Here is a 20,712-nt window from a genome sequence, read left to right as displayed (position 1 = left end):
AACATAATCTTAAAAATACACTATGAACTGTTCATCCACAATGCACAAAATCTCTCCACCCCTCACCCCCCTCCCCATACACACACCCATCCTCACATCCCTACACAGAGCCTAGAATGAAGATCACAAAAGCACAACAATTGAGCCCTAACTCATGTCCAAATGCCTGGGAAAATAGGTATGATTTTGACTAGTGCCAAAAAAACCCACAGCAAGCTTCCTTGGGGAGACCATTCCATAAACACGGGGCTGTCACAGAAAAGGCCTGTTCCTGAACTGCCACTCCTCTGAGCTTCTCTTCAGCTTCTCCCTCTGCTCCTGTTAGCCCAAAGGCTAGGCCTTGCCAATCCTACAACATTTGTGCATCTAGAGTAGTTCAACACAAATGTTCAGATTTTGAGTTCTTCACACATGCCAAATTTTGCTCTCAAATTTCAAATCCAAAGTCTGAAATGTTAAACTTTGCCACAGTTCAATTCCCCCCTAATAAACAACTGCCCCTTCTGCTTCAACTCTAGAACAGAAAAAATGGAGGACAGAGAAGTTGGGAGAGCCTTCCACTTTCGAAGCTATCTGTTTTGGGGAGTCTGGAAACTCTTCATTGTAAAATGATTGACAAGGATTTACTTCCTCCTCCCTGAAGCCCCAACCGTTGACCTCAAGGGGAATGAGACCAGGCTCATGACTGCTGAGAATTTTGGATGTGCAACAGCAACTGGACAAAATGGACGTGCGTTCCAAGACAACAGGCAGAGCTGGCTGTTCTATCCTCCCCCACCCCACCCCAGTCCTGCTCTAAATGTGACTTACTTTGATAGTTTCATTTCAATTTGCTGCCGGATCTCCTGTCGCTCTTCGTCGGTCCTCCTTGGGAAGATGTTCCTGTCTTCCAGCTCCTGTTTGCTTGGCCTGTTTCTCAATTTCACTGCCAGCAACTCTTTCTTGCATTTTCTTGGCAATGTACCTGTAGCGCATATTGAAAAATAACGTGAACGTGTCAGAGAGGCTGTTACTAAAATAGGCAAAGGGACATCACTTATTGGATCAAGTTGTCTCATGAATCAGAAATGCAAGCTGTGGATTCCTCAGGGATCTTCTGCAGGCAGATTGTAGGGCCTTTCATTTGAGGGAAGGTGAGGACCTGAGGGTACCAACTCAAGGATGAAGAGTGAGAGCACCCAGGACACTCTCAAAATTCCACATGTGCCCACTGACTTAAAATGTTTGTGGACCCCCATCCTAATGATATGACTGGCCATGCTAATGCCTTGCATGTGTGAATGAGCCATTAGAAATCAAATTTAGCGGACAGAAATTTCACCTCACCTCAAACAGGTGTTTGATGTTACAAGCCCTCCCTAACCCCCCCCCCCAAAGTTAGGGTCCCTGTCTGAATCCCCCCCCCCCAGCACACAAACACTCTAAATATGAAAAAAGCTGCTAGCTACAGATTTAAAGTAATGCCTGTTTTGGCCTTGACTGTCATTTTAAAAAAATGATTATTTCTATCCCTTGCCAGAGAGTGGGGGCGGGGGGAGGATGATGTCATTTTAAATTTTTATTCGTTCATTCATTTATTGTACTTCTATACCGCCCCATAGCCAAAGCTCTCTGGGCAGTTCACAAAGATTATTCCAGCTGTAAAAATGTTTGAGACCATCTGAGTTGCTCTGGGACCTGTCGCTCTGCCTGGAATCCCAATGTTAAGGTGTGTTGGTTTAAGAGGAAGCTCATCACTGGAGAGGCACCTAATTGGGCAGAGAAATTTGAGAAGGCCCAAATAAGAACAAAAAAGACCCTTTTCTGAAACGATCCAGTGCAACTTAAAGTATAACACATACACCCACCCAAATGTCAGTACAACTTCCAGACCCACCTCCTGAAAGTGACCTGCAAGGAAGTTCCAATACTACAGCCTCTCAGGAGGCTAGGGGGCAGGCAGATCTCCAGAATGGGCTGCATTTGATCCCAGACCAAATGCATCCCCACATCACAGTGGAGATGTAGGGCCCTCCTTAACCTATCTTAAAGGAGACAGTCCAAAAATATTTCAAAAATATTTGGCAGGGATTTTCTCGGACTATTTCATGATTAATTATGCCACCTTTAGGCTGTAATCCTATGCACACTTACTGGGGAATAAGTCCCACTGAAGTCAGTGGCAGTTACTTCTGAGTAGCCATGTATAAGATTGCACTGCTAGTTTGCTAAGAAAACATCCAGGGGCTGATTTCATGTTTGTATGATTAAGGGTTCCCCCTTCATTTTCTTTCTTTTATTTCAATATGTGCATTTCTACTGCTCAACTGATTATTGTCATCCAAAATCATCCTAGCTTAGGATGTTGCCTGTTGTGGAAGACAGAATGGGTGGGCTTATGGGGAGGGAAGGGGGGTAAATAGAGTGAATGAGGCTCTGGGTAAAAGAGGAAATTGAAACTTGTTTCAAAATATACCAGAATAAAAGTGTATCATCATCATAATTCTACTAAATACAATGAGTTGGATCCAGATTTAGTAATACCTAGAGTAGACATGAGTAGTTAGAAATGACTAACTTAAGTCCCACTGATTTCAATGGGTCTACTCCAGATCCAAGCCAATGTGCTCAGGCCATCCATTTATCATCATCATCATCATCACCACCACCACCACCACCACCACCACTACTACCACCACCACCACCACCAGAGGCATAGTAGAAAAAACTGTCCAGGTGAAACCATCAGTATCCTGCATTACTGAACCACCAGTTCTGAAATGCCCGTTATGTTTTCTCTGCCAGTGTCCAATGAATGCAGTGCCACCCAGTGCACAGAAGGAAAAGTGCCTCTTGCCCGGAGAACACAAACAAATGAATATGCACAGGAAAGTCATAACGGGTGTGATCCATCTGCGGAGACCTCATCATCTCCTTCCTCACCTCTGTGGCTTAATTAATGAATCCCAAGGCCTCTGAGTTCAAGTCATCGCTATGAGGACTGTCAAATCCTTTATGCGCAGTAAGTAGGCCAGATTGTTATTCACTCCTACCATTTAATTACAACTCTTCTCAAATACTCCACTCCACACACATGCATGCACACTCACACACACACACACACACACTGCAATTTTGCAGGTTCTCACAGAATATCCATGAACAACTTACGAATCATCCAGCAGATTTGTTCATACATCACAATGCAGACACACACACTTGTTATCTTCAGAGGTGTTGGGGTGAAGCCTGGTCAATGGGCAGCTGGACTTAAACTGAGACCAGGAGAATGTGTTCTCCCAACCCGTGGCCTATGAGCTCAGTTGCTGGAGCTGGGGGGCTTGAAGTAGAACTGCAGATGGGGCCAGGGTGAGAGCAAAGGATGGACATTATGGGTGAAGTTTAGCAGGCAGAAAATACTAGGGCTGTGCATGGGCCCTCCGATCTGAGTCGGAAGCCACTTCGGGGCTTCCGAGGTGGTCTGGATTCAGCTTGGGCTGACTCCGGGGGGGGGGATTCACTTTGGCTTACAAAGCCAAAGTTGGATTTGGACCTCCGAATCCTGCTTCAGGGGCCCCAACACGCCGCCCAGCCCCCAGCTCCTTGCCTCAGCCCTTGTTCCGGGGGGGGGGGCACCGCAGCTGCTGCCGCTGGTGCCACCGGGGGAGCTGCTGCTGGTGCTGCTGAGGGAGCCGCCGGGGAAAGCGCTGCCAGCGCTGCCCGTCGCAGTCCGCCAACCGCCTCTTCTGCCCTCTTTGCAAGGTGGGAAGAGCAGGCGATTGGCGGGAGACACCGGCCGCCTGTCAAGCCTGCACAGCTGCCTTCCTTGCATGGAAGGAGACAGTGCAGATTGGACAGGCATGAGGGCAGGAGTTGCCTGCCAACTGCACCCTCTCACCCGCCCTTGCAAGCAGGGAAGGGCGCCTGGCTGGAGGCTGACTCCTGCCTCTGCTCACGGGTTCCTTGCTTGCGAGGAGCCTGTGACGGCTTGAGTCGGGACAGGAGCGGAGCTTGTAACATAGGAGGGCTGCCGCTGCCAGCTCCTAGACCATCTGGACACATGCTGGCAGCCGTAGTTCATAGAATCATAGAATAGTAGGGTTGGAAGGGGCCTACAAGGCCATTGAGTCCAACCCCCTGCTCAGTGCAGGAATCCAAGTCAGAGCATCCCTGACAGATGGCTGTCCAGCCTCGTCTTGAATGCCTCTAGTGTGGGGCAGCCCACTACCTCCCTAGGTAGCTGGTTCCGTTGTTGTATTGCTCTAACAGTCAGAATGTTTTTCCTTATGTGCAGCTGGAATCTGGCTTCCTGTAACTTGAGCCCATTATTCTGTGTCTGGGATGATCGAGAAGAGATCCTGGCCTTCCTTTCTGAGACAACCTTTCAAGTACTTGAAGACCTTTGTAGTTCATGCTACAAAGGCCTTGACAAGCTGTACTTTTATTGACCCATTTCTTCTTCCAGTATAATTTACATCTGAATCTACTTCTGGGACAATTTCTATGATAACTGTGTGTGTGTGTGTGTTATTGCTTCTGTTGTATATTTACCCATTACCTTAATCCTCGTGTAATTACTTCACATTTGCATTGGCTTCCCCTTCCTGAATATTGTAACAGGAATGGCTATCAAAGTGACTACCGTCTGTCATGCAGATAACCCTTTTAATTTAATATAAGTGCTGCTTTACTGTGCTAGACATAATTAGAATAACCATTTGATTTTCTTTTTCTATTTTGCAGGTGTTGAATGGAGGCCAAGATCCAATTTATAGACCCAGTTCATACGTCATGATTACACATGGGTTGTTTAGACAATGGGTAGTCGTGAATAAAAAGGAGAGAGTGAGCATGCTGCTTCTCACCACCTGATCGCTCCCGCTGCAACCAGGCAGAGCTGAAAACCCAGGGACGCTTCATCCCTGGATTGTTGATCGTGATATCGAAACGGGGTATTCTAGGTTGCTGGGGGAGAGACAACCCAGAGTTGTATGCCATGGGTTACAACTTCGGGTTGTCTCTCCCCCAACAGCCTACAACGGCAGGATCGGATGTCATGAACAACAACCCCAGGGACAGAGCTTCCCTGGGTAGTTTAGCTCAGTGGATGTGGGTGGGAACCAGACACTCATTTGATCCCACTCATTCATGCCTACCCATGGTTTAAACAACCCAGGGGTAATCATGACATGCAAACCAATCATAGTGATCAGAGGAGCATGAGAGCTGCTTCCCCACTGCCCGGCCGTATGCAATCTAACTAGCATCTCTAGGGAGGAACGGAATGGTTTGGCAGAATTGTATGGTTCCTTCCCAGTGATGCTGGAATAGGAAAGAATTATGTCATCTGGATCACCCAAATTCTCCTCTCTAGAGATGCTCCCAATATGGGCCCAAACAATGGGCAGACAGCTCTTACACTGTCGTGGTAACATGCCAATAGGACATGAGAAATAATACTTTGTTCACACAATAATTCCATTGGAATAGTAGGATTTGACCCCCAGATGAGGTTACATCTGATTGTACACACAACCACACACACAGTGACTCAGTGGCAGAGCATGTGCTTTGCACGCAGAAAGTCCCAGTTCAATCTACAGCTTCTCCAAGTAGGGCCAGGCGATAATCCTGTCTGAAACCATGGAGAGCCCCTGCCAGTCAGTGTCAACTCTACCGGGCAAGGTGGACCCATAGTCTGGCTCAATATAAGGCAGGTTCATATGTTCCACAGCTGGCTCACCATAACTGCCTTAGTAATCACTGTTATTTATGTATATGTTGTTGTTCAGTTGTTAAGTCGTGTCCGACTCTTCGTGACCCCTATTTATGTATATAGCCCCATCCATATACATGGTGCTTTACAAACAATGAGAGTTTAAGTCTCTGCCTCAACGGGCTTACAAGCTAGCAAATGACATAAGGAAGAGAGCGGAAGTAGGGGAGGAAAACAGAGCCAGAGGTAAATACAGCAAGAATATTGATTACAGTAGATAGCCATTCTCAGGCTTAGTTACAATGAAGTATTGGGACATGAGGGAGAAATGGTGGAGTCATCTGAGGAAGCAGAAGACCTTCAGACATCTGAAGGTGGAGGATCTGGAAGAGCAAACATCCCAGGCAGGGATGACACAGGATATTAAAGCAGAGAGATGGGGAGAGGGCAAGGCCACGGAGGGCTTGGAAGGTAAGGACAAGAAGCTTGTGCTGGATGCAGGAGCAGTCAGGAAGAGCTGCTTCTCAGTGGCCACTTCCAGGCTGTGGAACTCCATGCTGAAGGAGGCTAGGTTGGGTCCCTCTCTGGTGTCCTTCCGCAAGCAGGCAAATACCTTCTTATTCAAGCAGGCCTTTGGCATGTAAGTGGGTCCACTGGGTTGGATGCTGTTTTTATTCTGTTATTGTCATGTTTTTAGTTGTGTTTTAATGAATTTGTTTTGTTACTGCTTAATCAACTTTTATTTATGATTGTAAGCTGGCTTGAGTGCCATTTTTCTTGGTAGAAGGATGGGGTACAAATCAAACAAACAAACAACCGAATAAGCCAGCCCTGAAATGTAAAGAGGGGTGCAGTGTAGTCAGAGCTAGGAGAGAGCTGATTGGTTTTGGCCACAGAGTGCTGGATAGAGGTGCAGTGTGGGGACTAAAGTGAGACCATGAAAAATAAGGGAGAAGAACATGGCCAGTATCGGAGGCAGTATGCTTCCATATGGCAGTTGCTGGGTAACACAAGTGGGAAGGGGTTATTATTTAATTAATTAGTTAGTTAACTAACTATATTTATTAATCACTTATATTAAAGAAATTTCTAAGTGATGCAAAGAGGACTGTATTACCTTCCTGGAAATGTCTGTTGGAAAAGGTATATTTTTAGTAGGCAATGAAAACCTAGAAGGGTTGGCACCTGCCTAATTGGTAGTGGGAGGGAATTCCAGAGAGTGGGTGTTATAACGGCCCTATTCCAAACCTCTGAAATATTGGGTACCACCAGGAGGGTATCTCCTGATGAGCGCATCAACTGAGCACGCTGCTAGGGGACCAGGGGATCTATTATGAAGTATTACATTAATGTACTGCTTGTTGGCTTCCCAGAGGCAGCTGGTTATCCATTGTGTGAACAGAATGCTGGACTAGAGAGTAGGGATTTATGAGAATTTTGTTTTTGCTCACAAATCATGCAAACATGCCCTGTTCAAAGCTCTGAATGTGACTGCAGACATGTGTCTGCCAAAAATATTTGCAAATGGTTGGACACAGGCTCACGTTTCTCTCGTTCCCAATTCCCAGTCCAATTTGCACAAATTTCCTAATTTGTGCAAATTTCCTCAGTACACTGAATCAGCCCCGCTTGAGTCTGTGGAAGAAACTTGTGCATATTTGGGGAGATCTGCGTAAATCTCCCATTCGATTGCTGCTCCATTTGTGCACGTTTCCTGTTCGCGCAGAGCAAGCAGCGATCACAAATGAGAACAGGGATCAGGCACAAAATGAGCGGTGAAACAATCTTCAGAGTATTCTGGAGATCTTCCGTATAGGGATGGACGAAAGTCCCTTACCTGGTCCCGCAGCTTGCTTCGCGGTGGGGGGGAGGCGCTCCGTTCCTCCCCCCAAAATTCTTGGCGGGGGGGAGGCGCCCCATCCCTCCCCACCGAAATTCTGGCCGGGGGGGAGGCGCCCCGTCCCTCCGGCCGAAATTCTGGCCGGGGGGGAGGTGCCCCATCCCTCCGGCTGTGAATCCTCCTTGCCAGCCGGGATGCAAATGGCAGCAGCTGTAGCCGCTGCCGTTTGCGTCCCTGGCCTGCAGTCAGCCCTGATAGGCTACGTAAATCCTTACGTAGCCTATCATGGCTGACTTTTGGGGGGGGGAAGCGCGTACGCAAATGGCGGTGCCCACGGGCACCACCATTTGTGTTCCTTATTTGGGCACATGTAGTCTACGTAAACATTTACGTAGACTACGGCGAAAATAAGGGCAACGCTATTTGCGTTGCCCTTATTTTCGCCGTAGTCTACGTAAATGTTTACGTAGACTACACGTGCCCAAATAAGGAACGCAAATGGCGGCTCCCATGGGGGCCGCCATTTGCGTACGCGCTTTTTTTCCCCCCAAAGTCAGCTGTGATAGGCTACGTAAGGATTTACGTAGCCTATCACAATGTTTTTTTGAAAATCTAGCCGTGATAGGCTACGTAAATCTTTACGTAGCCTATCACGTTTGCTTGAGTTTTTTTTTTTTTTTTACAGGGAAATGGCGGTGGCGGCGGCAGCCGGTCGGAAGACCGGCCGCCGTCAGTGCCGCACCGCCGCCGCACCACCGCCGGGAGCCGCCAGTGCCAGGGACATTCGGGAAAGGTAAGTCCCATCCCGGGGTGGGGGTGGGGGTGGACCGTTTCTCCACTAATTTCGGGGGGCCTCCCAGAGATTCGTGGAGAAATTCTCTGCCATCCCTACTTCCGTATCACTACTCTGCCCATCCCTACTAGAGAGGTCATTGGTCTGATCCAGCAGGGCTCTTCTTCTGTTCTTACTGTATTAGTCAAAGCAAGAGGTGACCAGGTGGTAGACCACAGGTTTTGCAGAAAGGAAAGAGAGGAAGAGCCTTATTTTTGTCATGCTGCAAAGAACAGTCAACATGATTTGTTGGCAGGTTGAATACTGAGGGAAAGGAAAGACAGAAGTCAACGAGAAAGCAAAGGTTAGGCATACAGTGTATGGTGATAGCAGTGGATAAGAAAAGTGGATGAGGAGAGGAGGACTTGAAAGGAAAAAGAAGAGGTTTGATCAAGGACATATCAGGACTAAAATGAGGATGAAGCATCCAACCAAAAAATCAGAGAGGCATTTGGAGATGTGGGATTGGAGGGAGGGAGGAAGAAAATTCTGGGATTGAAGGCCAAGACAGACATTTCTTTAAATCTGTATCTAGCAACTACATGTTTTTTTCATTTTTATTCCAGAGTATATGTAGCTCCCCTCCAAATCCAGATCTGAAGGGCCCCCTACTCCTCACACTGGGGTCCTGATCCAGATCAAGGGGTGCCCATTCCAGAGTAAAGAAAGAAAAAAAGAGAGACACAGCTGCTGGATACCGATTTAAAATATTTTCTGTTTTGGCCCTGAGAGAGGAAGAACCAGGTGTCATTGGCATATAAGTAGCACTGAAAGCCATAAGATGTGATGATATCACCCAAAGAGAATAATAGAGGGCCAAGAACAGAGCCTATAAAGATCCCACTGACATGAGGGAAATGTGAAGAGCTTCTCCACATGGAAACATTGGAAGTGTGATTAGACAGATAGGAAGAGAATCAGCTGAGGACTGAATCATGAAGATCTAAGACATAAAGGGGGCTAAAGCAAGAGACAGTAATCAACAGTATCAAGAGAAGGAAAGAGGCCATAGAGGAATGAGGACCAAGTAGATACCTTTGGATTTGGCAGTGAAGAGATCATCAGTGATTTTGGTGAGGGCAGTTTTAGTAGAGTGCCAATGGTGGAAGCCAGATCAGAGTGTGTCAAGAGCAGAGCTGGAGGAAAGAATGCTGAGACAGTGGAATTCAATGTGAGGACCATCATGTAGCTGGAACAGAAATTACTATTGCTGATGTTCTTTCTTAGAAAGAATGTATGGGTCATGTGGACTAGGAAGTTGGGTCATTTATCCTCCTCCCTGCTAGATGGACACTCCGCACTGAACACTTGTGGTAAGTCCTCCCTCGGAAAAGAATGGGGAGGGTATAGCATGGTTTTGTATGGATGAGTCATGATATGGTTGTATAATTAGTTGAATGTGTTTTAATATGTATCTCAGTGATGAATATTTAGAATTGTAGTGGTTAAGATCTGGTTGGGACATACCTTAGAATCTTGCAACCAATTGGCAGAAGTAATTGTCCCGCCATCTGTGATGAATACCTCTTTTAGAATCTTGGAGGGGAAAGTGCAGTTGTCAGTCAGGATGTGACAGTTGACAGCTGAAGAGGGTTATGAGGGAAAGTAGGAGAAAGAAAGATGGAAAGCTAGGGTGTTAGAAAGAACAGGGTATTAATGAGAGTCAGCATGGTGTAGTGGCTAGAGCTCTGGACTGGGAGCCGGGAGATCTGTGTTCTAGTCCCCACTCGGCCATGGAAGCTCACTGGGTGACTTTGGGCCAGTCACAGACTCTCACACGGTTGTCGTGAGGATAAAATGGAGAGGAGGAGGAGGATAATGTAAGCCACCTTGGGTTCATTGCAGGAGGAAAAAAGGCGGGATATAAATGCAATAAATAAATAAATAAATAAATAAATAACTGTTAAATAATTTTTTAAATATCTGGCATGTAGTAGAGATTAAAAATACTGTGACAAAACTTGCTACAGTTCATCTAATGAGCTGAATGGTTCAGTACTGATTTATTATTATTATTATTATTATTATTATTATTATTATTATTATTATAGGTGGTAGTAGTATTTATATCCCACCTTTCCTCACAAGGTGCTCCTAAAGGTCATGCTGCCGATGCAAATGTTAGTAGTGTTTCGCATTTGGATGTTTTGCATTCTGCGTTTCCTTAAGAATAAATAGCTTTTTAAAAGAAGGAAAGAAAAAGAAACCTGCTGAGAGTATCTTGTTAATTTCTCAGGTCCCCAAAGAGGTGACCAAAAGAGAATTGTTCTTTAACAAAGGCTTTACATGGTGAACTTGAGATGGTGTACTCAGAGGTGCAGTTAAAAGAAGACTCCAGGTGGTGTCAGCAAAACATAAGAGATAGTTGGCAGGGGAGGGGTGATAAATGCAATTCTGGCAGGGGAGGCTGGCCGATTCCATTTCGGTGAGGTGGAAATTCCATTCTGGGTTTTAGTTACAACCAGCCAGAAGTCTATGGGAGCTATCCAAGGTACTAAGCCCATTTGGGGGATAGGGTCCAGCACCTTGGATAGCTCCTTTAGACTTTTGGCTGGTTGTGACTAAAACCTAGAATGGAATCTCTGCCCCACTGAAATCGGATCCACCAGCCTCCCCTGTCTTCTGGATCCACTACTGGGCAAAATAAGCAGTAGCTGAGTGAAGTGATGCTGCCTGTTTCACCACAGAGGGATGACAAGGATGTTGATATCTCCAAGGAGCAAAGTGCAGATATTGCCCAAGAGGAAGAAGGTGATGAAGCTTCAAGCATCTGATTCTGAAAAGAAGGCTGAGAGGGAGCCAGAAGGCAAGAGCGAATGGCAACATGACGAGGCAAAGAGGAGCGAATCTAACAGAATGAACTTCAAAGGGAGAGAAGTAGAGGGACGGGTGAGTGGGGAGGGACCAGAACTGGCAGAATTCGGAAGAACAACCAACATCACCTGCATGATCTTCAGGAATCAAATAATACATAGGCATGGATGAACCGGTCCATTAGAATAAAGCATTAGTATAAGATTCACAGAATGGCTTTTCTTACCGGAAATTATGGAGTCGTTCAAAACCTCTTCGTCCTGATAGAAAACAGAGTCATCTTTGATTTCAGAGTTCATGATTAGGTTCTCTTTGTTCTCATCAGACTCCTTGACAGAGTTCCGCTTGTTCTCCGGATCACTGCTGTAGCTCAGTGAATTATCCTTCTCTTTGCTGTGATCAATGCTGGATGTTCTGGATGGGTGGATGTCCATTCGCTTTTTGGGAGATCCTTTGTCTCTTCCGTGGAAGCTGGGGATGAAATGCAAAGACCATGGGGCTTCAGACCTGAGATCAGTAACTTAGTGCCAAGGAAAGGGAACTGATGTCACAAACCCCTTCCCCTCGGCACATTGCTTTATGGAGGGCAATGCAGGGGTTGCTATGGGATTACAGTGCTTAAGATGGGAAAGCCAAGGTTTTATTATCTGCCACACAATGAAGGTGCAAGAGGGCAGTGACTGCTGCCTTGTTTTCATGTATGTTAATGTGATGTGCCGGGATGACCTTTTCAAAGAACACAGTGCGTGCTTCTAATGGAAAAGACCATTCAAGTGAAACATCACTATTCTGTTAGTTTGGCATTCTATGAAAGATTAGAAAGTGTGCAAGACAAGCACAGCATTGATCTATTTCCCATGACAAAGATTTGGCTAGTTGAGACATTAAACTGATGTGGATTCCATTCCTGCCCAAATCCCCCTCCACCATATATCTAATCTAGTATGTGTCAATAGGGGTGTACAGATTTTGTTAAATTCATTCCGTCTGTGTTTTATGGATTGTCAGGCATCTTTTGTTCCATTGTCTGCTCATTGACAGAATCAGATTTTTTTAGGGATGTACAAAAAAATTTCAACTTGCACTAAGGCGCATTAGCGCAACTGTGCATTAGCTTTAATGTGCATTAGCACAAGTGCCCATTAGCTCTACTGCACATTAGCGCAAGTGTGAATTTGCACAAATCTCCCCAGAGTCTGCAAGTCTACAGAATCTGCGCAACTCGGAAAACGACAGTCCACTGCAGAACCTGCAGCTCGGATTCATAGAAATCCAAACTCATTTGAATCTGTTGTGGATTTCTCTGGCATCCTTATGTGGCAGGTACAATATGCATAGATCTCTGCAGGAATAATCATCCAAATTTACACTTTATCCCCCTTCCCTTGTTTGAGTACAGTCTCTGTGAATACAGGCAGGTCTCCTTGTGGAGAACCCATGTGATGCATTACATTAAATGTATGGTAGAGGGTGCAGGGAAACCACGGTGGCTTAGTGGTTAAGACGCTGAACTGCAGACTGGAAGGTCGGCAGGTCAGCAGTTCGAGACCCGAGTGCTGCGTGATGGAGTGAGCTCCCGTCTTCAGTCCCAGCTCCTGCCAACCTAGCAGTTCGAAAGCAAGAAATTGCAAGTAGATAAATAGGTACTGCCTCGGCGGGAAAGGTAACAGCGTTCCGTGCACCTCGGTGTTCAGTCATGCCGGCCACATGACCACGGAAGCGTCTTCAGACAGAGCTGACTCTTCGGCTTAGAAACGGGGATGAGCACCGCACCCTAGAGTTGGACATGACTGGTTGGGGACACTTTTACCTTTTTTATTTTTTTTAGAGGGTGCTTTCTTCTCCCCCACAGGAATTGGATTGCCTCTAAGGATGGGCGAACTCACTGGGGTCCGGCTTGCGCACCACTTGCCAGACCCCCACCAGCTGCCTGCCCATTTGCTGTGCCATGCACTGAGCTGGGCAGTCTTCAAGTGCCTGGCAAGCAGCCCCCCGTTTCCTCGCTGAGCTGCCATTTTGCGGAAAAATTGTGGTTCGTCCTTGTTCATAAACATCCATCTGCACAAATGGCAGCTGTAAAGGGGCCATTTATGCAAGATTACAGGTAACATTACAGTGCACTGAGCCGGGCAAGTGGGGGGATTTACAGACTGGCATCCGAGGGGCTGAGCCGGCGATTTCTCACGAGACATCGAGCCCCAGCTTCAACATCCCTAATTGCCAGCTGGAATCAGGCCTTTAAAGTTATAGCCTTTGTTATAGGCCTTTGTTATAATTTTAAGCCACCCATTAAAAAGCACTCTCTTGGTAAGCATCTGAATCACAGATGGAAGAATCTCTCAGTTTCGCTTTCTCCACATTTGCATTTTTTAAATCTTTCCATTCTGTTTATGAAGAAGTGTTTAAATTTTCAGAAGCTCCTGTCAAAAAATGAACAGAATGAAATTTCCGTCCATTTGCACCAGCCAAATTCAAAAGGTACAGCTATTCCCAGCATGGGGAGGGCTGCAATGTACCTGCCTGCCATGCAGTTCTTAAAGATGAGGAGCCTGTCAGAAAAAAAAAGGTGACAACCCTAATTCAGCACTCAAAGCCCTGGACCTGGATGGATGCTGCTGCCAGTTTTACTTTCTCCCACATCCAATAGTTTCATTCTCAAGTTCTTTCCATCTCCTTTATGAAAAAAAATTATGAATTTTGGTTCGTTTTTATAAAAATAAAACAAAATAAAATTCTCAGCCATGACTAATCAGGCTTTGCTAAGGTACTGAGGGATATTAAAGTTACCACCTTATTAAAAAAGAAAAAAGAAGGCCTTGGAAAGCATAAAAGGTTTCTTAGGTGCAATCCTACTCATGTTTAGACAGAAAAGAAGTCCTACAACTCCCAGCATGTCCTAGCATCCTCCAGCCAGCATGGCTGGGGCATACTGGGAATTGTAGGATTTTTTCCCCCTGGCTAAACATGCATGGGATTGCACCCTTAAAGTCAAGTGATGTCCACCTGCACGTGGCGGTTGCATGATACCCACAATCGCCTGCAACATGCCAAATCCTTACCTATCCTGCCTATGTTTGGTGGCCAGAGCTCTGTGAAGTTCCTCAATGACCCGGCTGGGAGGTAAAGGCAGGTGGACGGCAGCAAGGTGAGGGGAGCCAGTCGGCGTTGTATGCTGCCCTCTGAGGTGGGGGTCTGAGACCTTCTGTCCTGAGGGCTGGAAGGGAGCAGCTTGCCCTGAGAGTTGGGAGGAACCAACAATTACATCATTCTTCAAGAGAGTGGATGGAGGGGATTTCAAGGTCTCCTCATCTACTTCACTTCCTGCTGCTGGAAATAAAACCACAAAAAGGCATTAATTGCTGCATGCAAAGGAGGGGCTCCCACTGAATCCACACAGAGATGCCTGGACTGCTGCTTTTCCGCTGGTTCTCTGAGAACCACAGTTCTCAAAGGGAAACTTCCCAATGGAAGTTCCCCCTGGGTTGTTCCCCAGCAGAGCACAACTTCTTCAACAAGCCATGCTTGATTGCCTGAGAGAGCAACGGCCCTCAGTCTCAGGGGTGAAGACCACATTCCATGTCGGAGAACCTCTTGGGGGCCATGTTCCACTGGCGGTGGGGCCGAGGGCAAAAGGGGCGAGGCCAAAAATACAAAAAAAATGCCAGCACATTTAAGCTCTAAACCCTTAAGGCCAATAACGAAACCTTCAAAGAGGCATTTCACCCTTTTAGAATGGTGGGTGGGGAGACCACACAAAAGCCACCCAATGATGGGTGGTTGTGGAACAGGGCAATGGGCATCACCCTCTGGGGAACCCGAGAAGGATGGATTGGGCCCTGAGGTATGCCAGGTCTGGCCCATGGGCCCTGAGGTTCCCCACCCCTGCTCTATCTTCTCCCCTAATGTCTGTAATGCAGCATCAACAGTTGTGATGGTTGGCTTTTAAGGGGCTTTTTCCCCTTGACACACAGAAGTTTATTACGATAGATTCCAGCAGAGAAACTAAACCTGTCCAGGCATTCAGGAAAGGGTTAAAATCACCAGAAGCTGGTGGCTCCAATTTTGGTAGGGTGTGATTTCATTCTGGGTTTCAATCAGAACCAACCAGAACTCTAAAGGAGCTATCCAAAGTGCTGAACCCATTTGGGGATGAGGGCCAGCACCTTGGATAGCTCCTTTAGAGTTCTGGCTGGTTCGTACTAAAACCCAGAATGGAATCAAACCCCCACCAAAATCAAAGCGACCAGCCTCCACTGGTTAAAATCAACACGTGAGGAGAAGGAGTCCTCCAGCCTTGCCGCTCTCCATCATCATGTTTTCTGCCACCCGGGGGTGGGTGGAGGTGCTCTAGGGTGCACAGTCCATTCAAATGGAGTGCTGGCCTGGCTTATTGACCTCAGTGAATGGAGTGCATGCTCTAAAAGACAGCCTTTACTCCCCCAAGATCTGCACAGCGCAAAGGATGGCTAAGAGTGGTGAGTGAAGTGAGAGTTTCTATTTTAGAGACATTCCCTTATATGGGACATCAGTTCACCTTTCTCTTAGATGCAGGTAATTGTGGAGATGCTCTAAAGTCAAATGGGGCTGCTGGAGCAGAGGAAGACTTAAGATTAGGGATGTGCGGATTTTGTTAAATCCATTCTGTGTTTCACAGGCTTCTTTCATTCCGGCATCCACTCATTAAGGAAATCAGATTTATTTATTTTTAACCAGAATTTCATTTTACTTGCGCTAATTCGTACTAGCACTAATGCACAGTAGCCCTAACCTGCACTTGCGCACATGCGCTAATACGAATTAATGAATGCACATTAGTGCATATGCACAAGTGCACATTAGCACTAACACAAATCAGCCCAAATCCTCCCTGAACTGAAAAATTGGTCTGCAATTCCATGTGATTTGGAAAAAGCTGGTCTGCTGAGAAATCTTCAGATTGGATTCTTAAGAATCTGAACTCATTTGAATCTGTTGAGGATTTCTTTGACATCCCTACCCAAGATTGCTCCACAAAACTGATGACCAAGCTAGAGTGGCCTCTTTTACAGACACAGACATTGTTTGAAGGACCAATTTCAGTTTGAAGATAAAGAACTGTTTCCCAGCAACAGCACCTGGGCGGCAGACTGAACAGGCAGCCACACAGGTCACCTGGTCACAGTCTTCCACACTATGGTGACATGTATTGCATTTCTATTTAAATTATAGTAATTGTTTCTAAATGTGCATCTATACATATAAATTAGCATATGTAAATGTTATGCAAATCATGGCCCTCTTTTGTCCTTTTTTTGTTGTTGATGCATTTCCTCTTTTTTCGCCATTCATAATTGGCCACCCTGTGACCAACTCTGTAGATCAAGGCCATAATCTTATTCATGTTTAGACAGAAAAAGGTCCCCATGCTGACTGGGGAATGCTGGGAACCGTAGGACTTCTTTCTGTCTACACATGAATGGGATTATGGCCTTAATCTACAGAGTTGGTCACAGGGTGGCCAATTATGATTGCACCTTAAATTTGTGTTTTATGCCAGCCCTCATTCTGTGATTTATGTTTATGGGCCAAAAATCATTCCTTTGAGTAAGATGCATTTCTGAGAAACTTGTCTGCCATTACAGATCTTCTCATTGAGGAATTTCTGGAGGCCCCCTGAACATGCCGCAAGCCGCTAAACTAGGAAAAACTGGCCTTTGTAGTTGTATGACTTATGCCATAGGATTTTGCCCATAGACCTTGGCTGGTAATTTCACAAAATAAAGCACATTTTTTATGTTTAAAGCAAACAGTTAAAAAGAAAATCCCACCAACGTAACACATTTGTTGAGATTGGCAACTGCTAAAGAGTCAGTGCCATCAAGTGTTGAAAATGTGAGTTTAAACCCAATGATACTCAAAGCACCACAAGGCATGCTGTTGACAGAGAATGATTCTGCCACTAGGATGGATTTTACTTTTCAGGTATCTTGACCGGGCTGTTTGATGGCACCCTATGAGAATGATGCTCAAGAAGGCCAACAAAACCCCACCCCCACCCCCATCGTTCATAGTGTTTTGTCAATGCTGGGTCCCTTCTTTGCAGACCTTAAACCAGGGGTGTTAAACCTCTTTCAGCTGAGGGTCACATTCCATTTTGGGGAAGCATTCAGGGGCTGCATTCCAATGGTGGGTGGGACTGAAAGCAAAAGGGGTGGGGCCCCAAATCCCAGCATGCTTTATCTTAAAGCTCTTATTGCCAGTAACTAAGCCTTAGGAGAGACATCTCGATCCTTAAGAATGGGGGAAGAACTGTACGAAGTCTGGGAAAACACCAAACCATCTGTAGCTGGGCGAAAGGGCATGGGTCCAGGGGAAGGGAGCATGGCCACCTTAGGAATCCTAAGAGAAACAGGCTGGATTTGGCCCCTGATGCTGAGGCCCCTGATGCTCTACCCTCCTGCCTTAAAGCATGCTGAATCTGTTTCTTTTAAAATGTTTTAATTGTTTTAATTATGGGGTTGTATTCTTTTATCTTGTTGGTAACCACTGCAAAATCTTTGCCATGGAATGGTTGGTTGGTAAGTACGTACGTACATACGTACATAAGTAAGTAAGTAAGTAAGTAAGTAAGTAAGTAAGTAAATCCCATATGGTTTCATTTCCTCCCATTTTCCTTTCTGCTTCCTATTCTCAAGCTTGAGATGTGAATGAAGAACTTCAGCTGGGCTACCCATCTTTGGGTTGCCCCGCTTAACTGTTACCAAGCACCCCAGTATTTGCTTATTTTGACATGCTTGTACCCTGGGTAAGATAACCTTGGGGAAATTGGTATAACCAGCCTTACAGGGGTACAGGATATCTTCCCTGGGGTCTGTGCCATGATTTATGGATATGAAATCTGGACTCTGATACAACATATAGAGTTTCTTCATTCATACCAAGCTAGAACAGCAGCATTTCTCATACAGTTTGCTAGAACAGCCTTTCCCAAGTTGTTGTCGTATCATCCCTGGCCATTGGTCACATTGTCTGGGACTGATGGGAGTTGTAATCCAAAACATCTGGAGGGCACAAAGTTGGGGAAGACTGTGCTAGAGCGTAATGCTCACCATTTATATAGCACTGCTTTTCTCAAAAGTGTTCAGAGCAGTTCAGTCATCCTTACAACAACCCTGTAAGGACGGCTAGCAGTATTATCCCCAAACTGAAGAGGGGGTGGAGAGATTGTAGCTTGCCTAATGACACCTAGTGAGATCATGGCAGTGGTGCCATTTGAATGCAGGACAGCCTGATATCACCATCCAATGCATGTTTACTCAGATGACAGACCTGCAACAAAAGGCTGCACTGTGGTGTGCTCCTGTCCAGTGTTCCAGCCATGCTTTCTTTCAGGATGCTCCATTCCATCCCCCACCAGACATGCTTTCTGTGACCAGTGAGCATGCTCAATCTTCATTGGACTATGGGGGGGGGGGTTTGCCCTCCTTAGAGTTTTTCTACATGAGGCATTTGTTGTGTGCTCATCATCCCCTACTCAAGGTTGTTTATGGGTTCTTTAGATGACCCTCAAGTTTCACTTCTGTTTGTAAACAGCATTTTCTGCAAGGTTTTTTTTTTAAGCAGGGAAAATGAGGTATTATTTCTCATTTAAAAAAAATGAAAGAAAGCACAATTTCCTCTTATGTATTTGTGCTATCCTGCTATACCACAGTACCACCTAGAGGTTATGTAGCAGAAAAGGAGGAAAGGGGGAAACATTCTTCCTATTGTGCTCGGATCTCAATTCTGTGACAAAATCAAAAGTAGATGCAGTGGATTAACAGCCTCGTGTAGAAAAGCTCTTAGTTTCCTTTTTCTGGTGAATTTGTTTTACTTTTGCAAACTTTGGGGTACTCCTGAACTTGCCGGTACCTCCCTCTTGTTTCTCAGAAAGCCCTGTTTTGGCCACTTAGCTATCATTATGCACCACTAAGGTGGCCATGTGTCCTACTTTACAGAGGACAGTCCTCTATTTGAAGTTGTCCTCTGTTTGAAGCACTGTCCAGTCCATGTCCAGTTTAAAGGTAAAGAACCATATGAAGGGAGAGCAACAGGGGTCTTGAAGTTGCCCATCTACAGATGGGAGCTGGAGAGGAGATAAGAGCAGGAACACAGGTCATCTGGTCACCATCTTCCCCACTAGGGTGAGATGTATTGTATTTGTATTTAATTTATAGTAATTACTTCTAAATGTGCATCTGTATCCTCTTTTGTACATTTTTTGGCGGGGGGGGGTGATGCATAAATGGCCACCCTATTAAGCACCTGAGTTCACTATTAGTATATATGCAATATGAAACCCTGAATGTGAAATTCAGTTTTGCAATTTGAATGTGAAATTTAAATTCAAAGTTGGGAAGAGAAGCATTTACTCTTGTCTCTCTTGCCTGTCTTGATCATGGCAGACCATCAAACAGAAAATGTCATACACTGTCAAATGTTAAATACTAGATACCATTGCATGTTACCTATAAAATTCTAGCAGACAGGTACCAAATACCATTATGTGTTGGTTCTCAGATTGCAAGGGAACCTGTCCCAGTCCTCCAAGTCTTAAGAAGTAGCTGGGCAGAATCTAGCCATTTTTATATAGGCTGAGTATCCCACCAATCCCACTCCCAGAGTGTCAACAATACTGAGCTCACCAGCCAAATGGGGTGCCTTCCCATTTTATTGTTATTTTTTGCTGTAAAGAAGAGTCCTTGTGCCTGAATGAGACTGACCTGGTACAATCTTTGAGACTTTGGGTACAATCTTGGGTGGTGGCATTGGAAGCAATGGAGGAGGGCTGGGGAGCTGTGCTGAGTTCCTGTCCATCTGTTTCTGGGGCGATTCCATGGATCCCGAAAGAAGTAAGGCTTGTGGATTCTCTTCAGAGGCTGGCAGAGTGGCATTTTCCTGTTCATCTGCACACGCCGACGTCTTCTTGGCTGAGGAGACAAGATCAGATGCGGCCAGATTTGTAGGATGTGAAATACAGAGTGATGGCCATGCAAGAGGAAGGACAAACAAAGAAGGAAAAGAGAGATTAAGGAGTACAGGAGCTTTGATGTGCACGCATCAAAGAGCTCACAGTGTCCACAGTGTAAACCATGAACATGCTTAAGAGCCAGGCAGCCAAGGTGAGTGGTGAAACTGATGAGGTGAGTGGTGAATGTGACATGGTGAGTGGTGAAACTGATGAGATGAGTGGTGAAACTGATGAGGTGAGTGGTGAAGGTGACAAGGTGAGTGATAGAAGTGACAACGTGACTGGTAAAAGTGACACGGTGAGTGGTGAACATGACAAGCAGCTAGGCTAACTGATGAAACAATTGCATACTGTGTTGTCAAGACTCAAAAGGTTTTTATTCACAATGCACATACGCACACATGCACATGATACACACAAGGCGGAAATTCTCCCCACTCCCTTCTTGTGCTCTTAAAAAATAATAAAAATAAAGACAGCCAGGAAGAGAGCCAGTGTGGCGTAGTGGCTAGAGTGTTGGACTGAGAGTTGGGAGATCTGGC

General features: G+C 45.8%; 1 protein-coding gene across 1 annotated transcript in view; it reads right to left on the bottom strand.

The window, feature by feature from the left end:
* PHACTR3 (phosphatase and actin regulator 3) overlaps positions 1-20,712 on the bottom strand; it is a 371,137-nt gene that overhangs the window by 132,991 nt on the left and 217,434 nt on the right. The window contains exons 5-8 of the mRNA XM_084854302.1: positions 19,923-20,129; positions 14,241-14,508; positions 11,408-11,652; positions 811-964 (exon numbers count right to left, since the gene is read on the bottom strand). Of these exons, the coding sequence (XP_084710428.1) occupies positions 811-964; positions 11,408-11,652; positions 14,241-14,508; positions 19,923-20,129 (874 nt within the window). The remainder of the gene's footprint in view (positions 1-810; positions 965-11,407; positions 11,653-14,240; positions 14,509-19,922; positions 20,130-20,712) is intronic.

The sequence above is a fragment of the Heloderma suspectum genome, chromosome 4, assembly GCF_057233095.1.
Source record: "Heloderma suspectum isolate Gila_16-S chromosome 4, 16-S_ref, whole genome shotgun sequence".
NCBI classification, from domain to species: domain Eukaryota; kingdom Metazoa; phylum Chordata; class Lepidosauria; order Squamata; family Helodermatidae; genus Heloderma; species Heloderma suspectum.
This window is presented reverse-complemented; position numbering and strand designations above follow the sequence as displayed.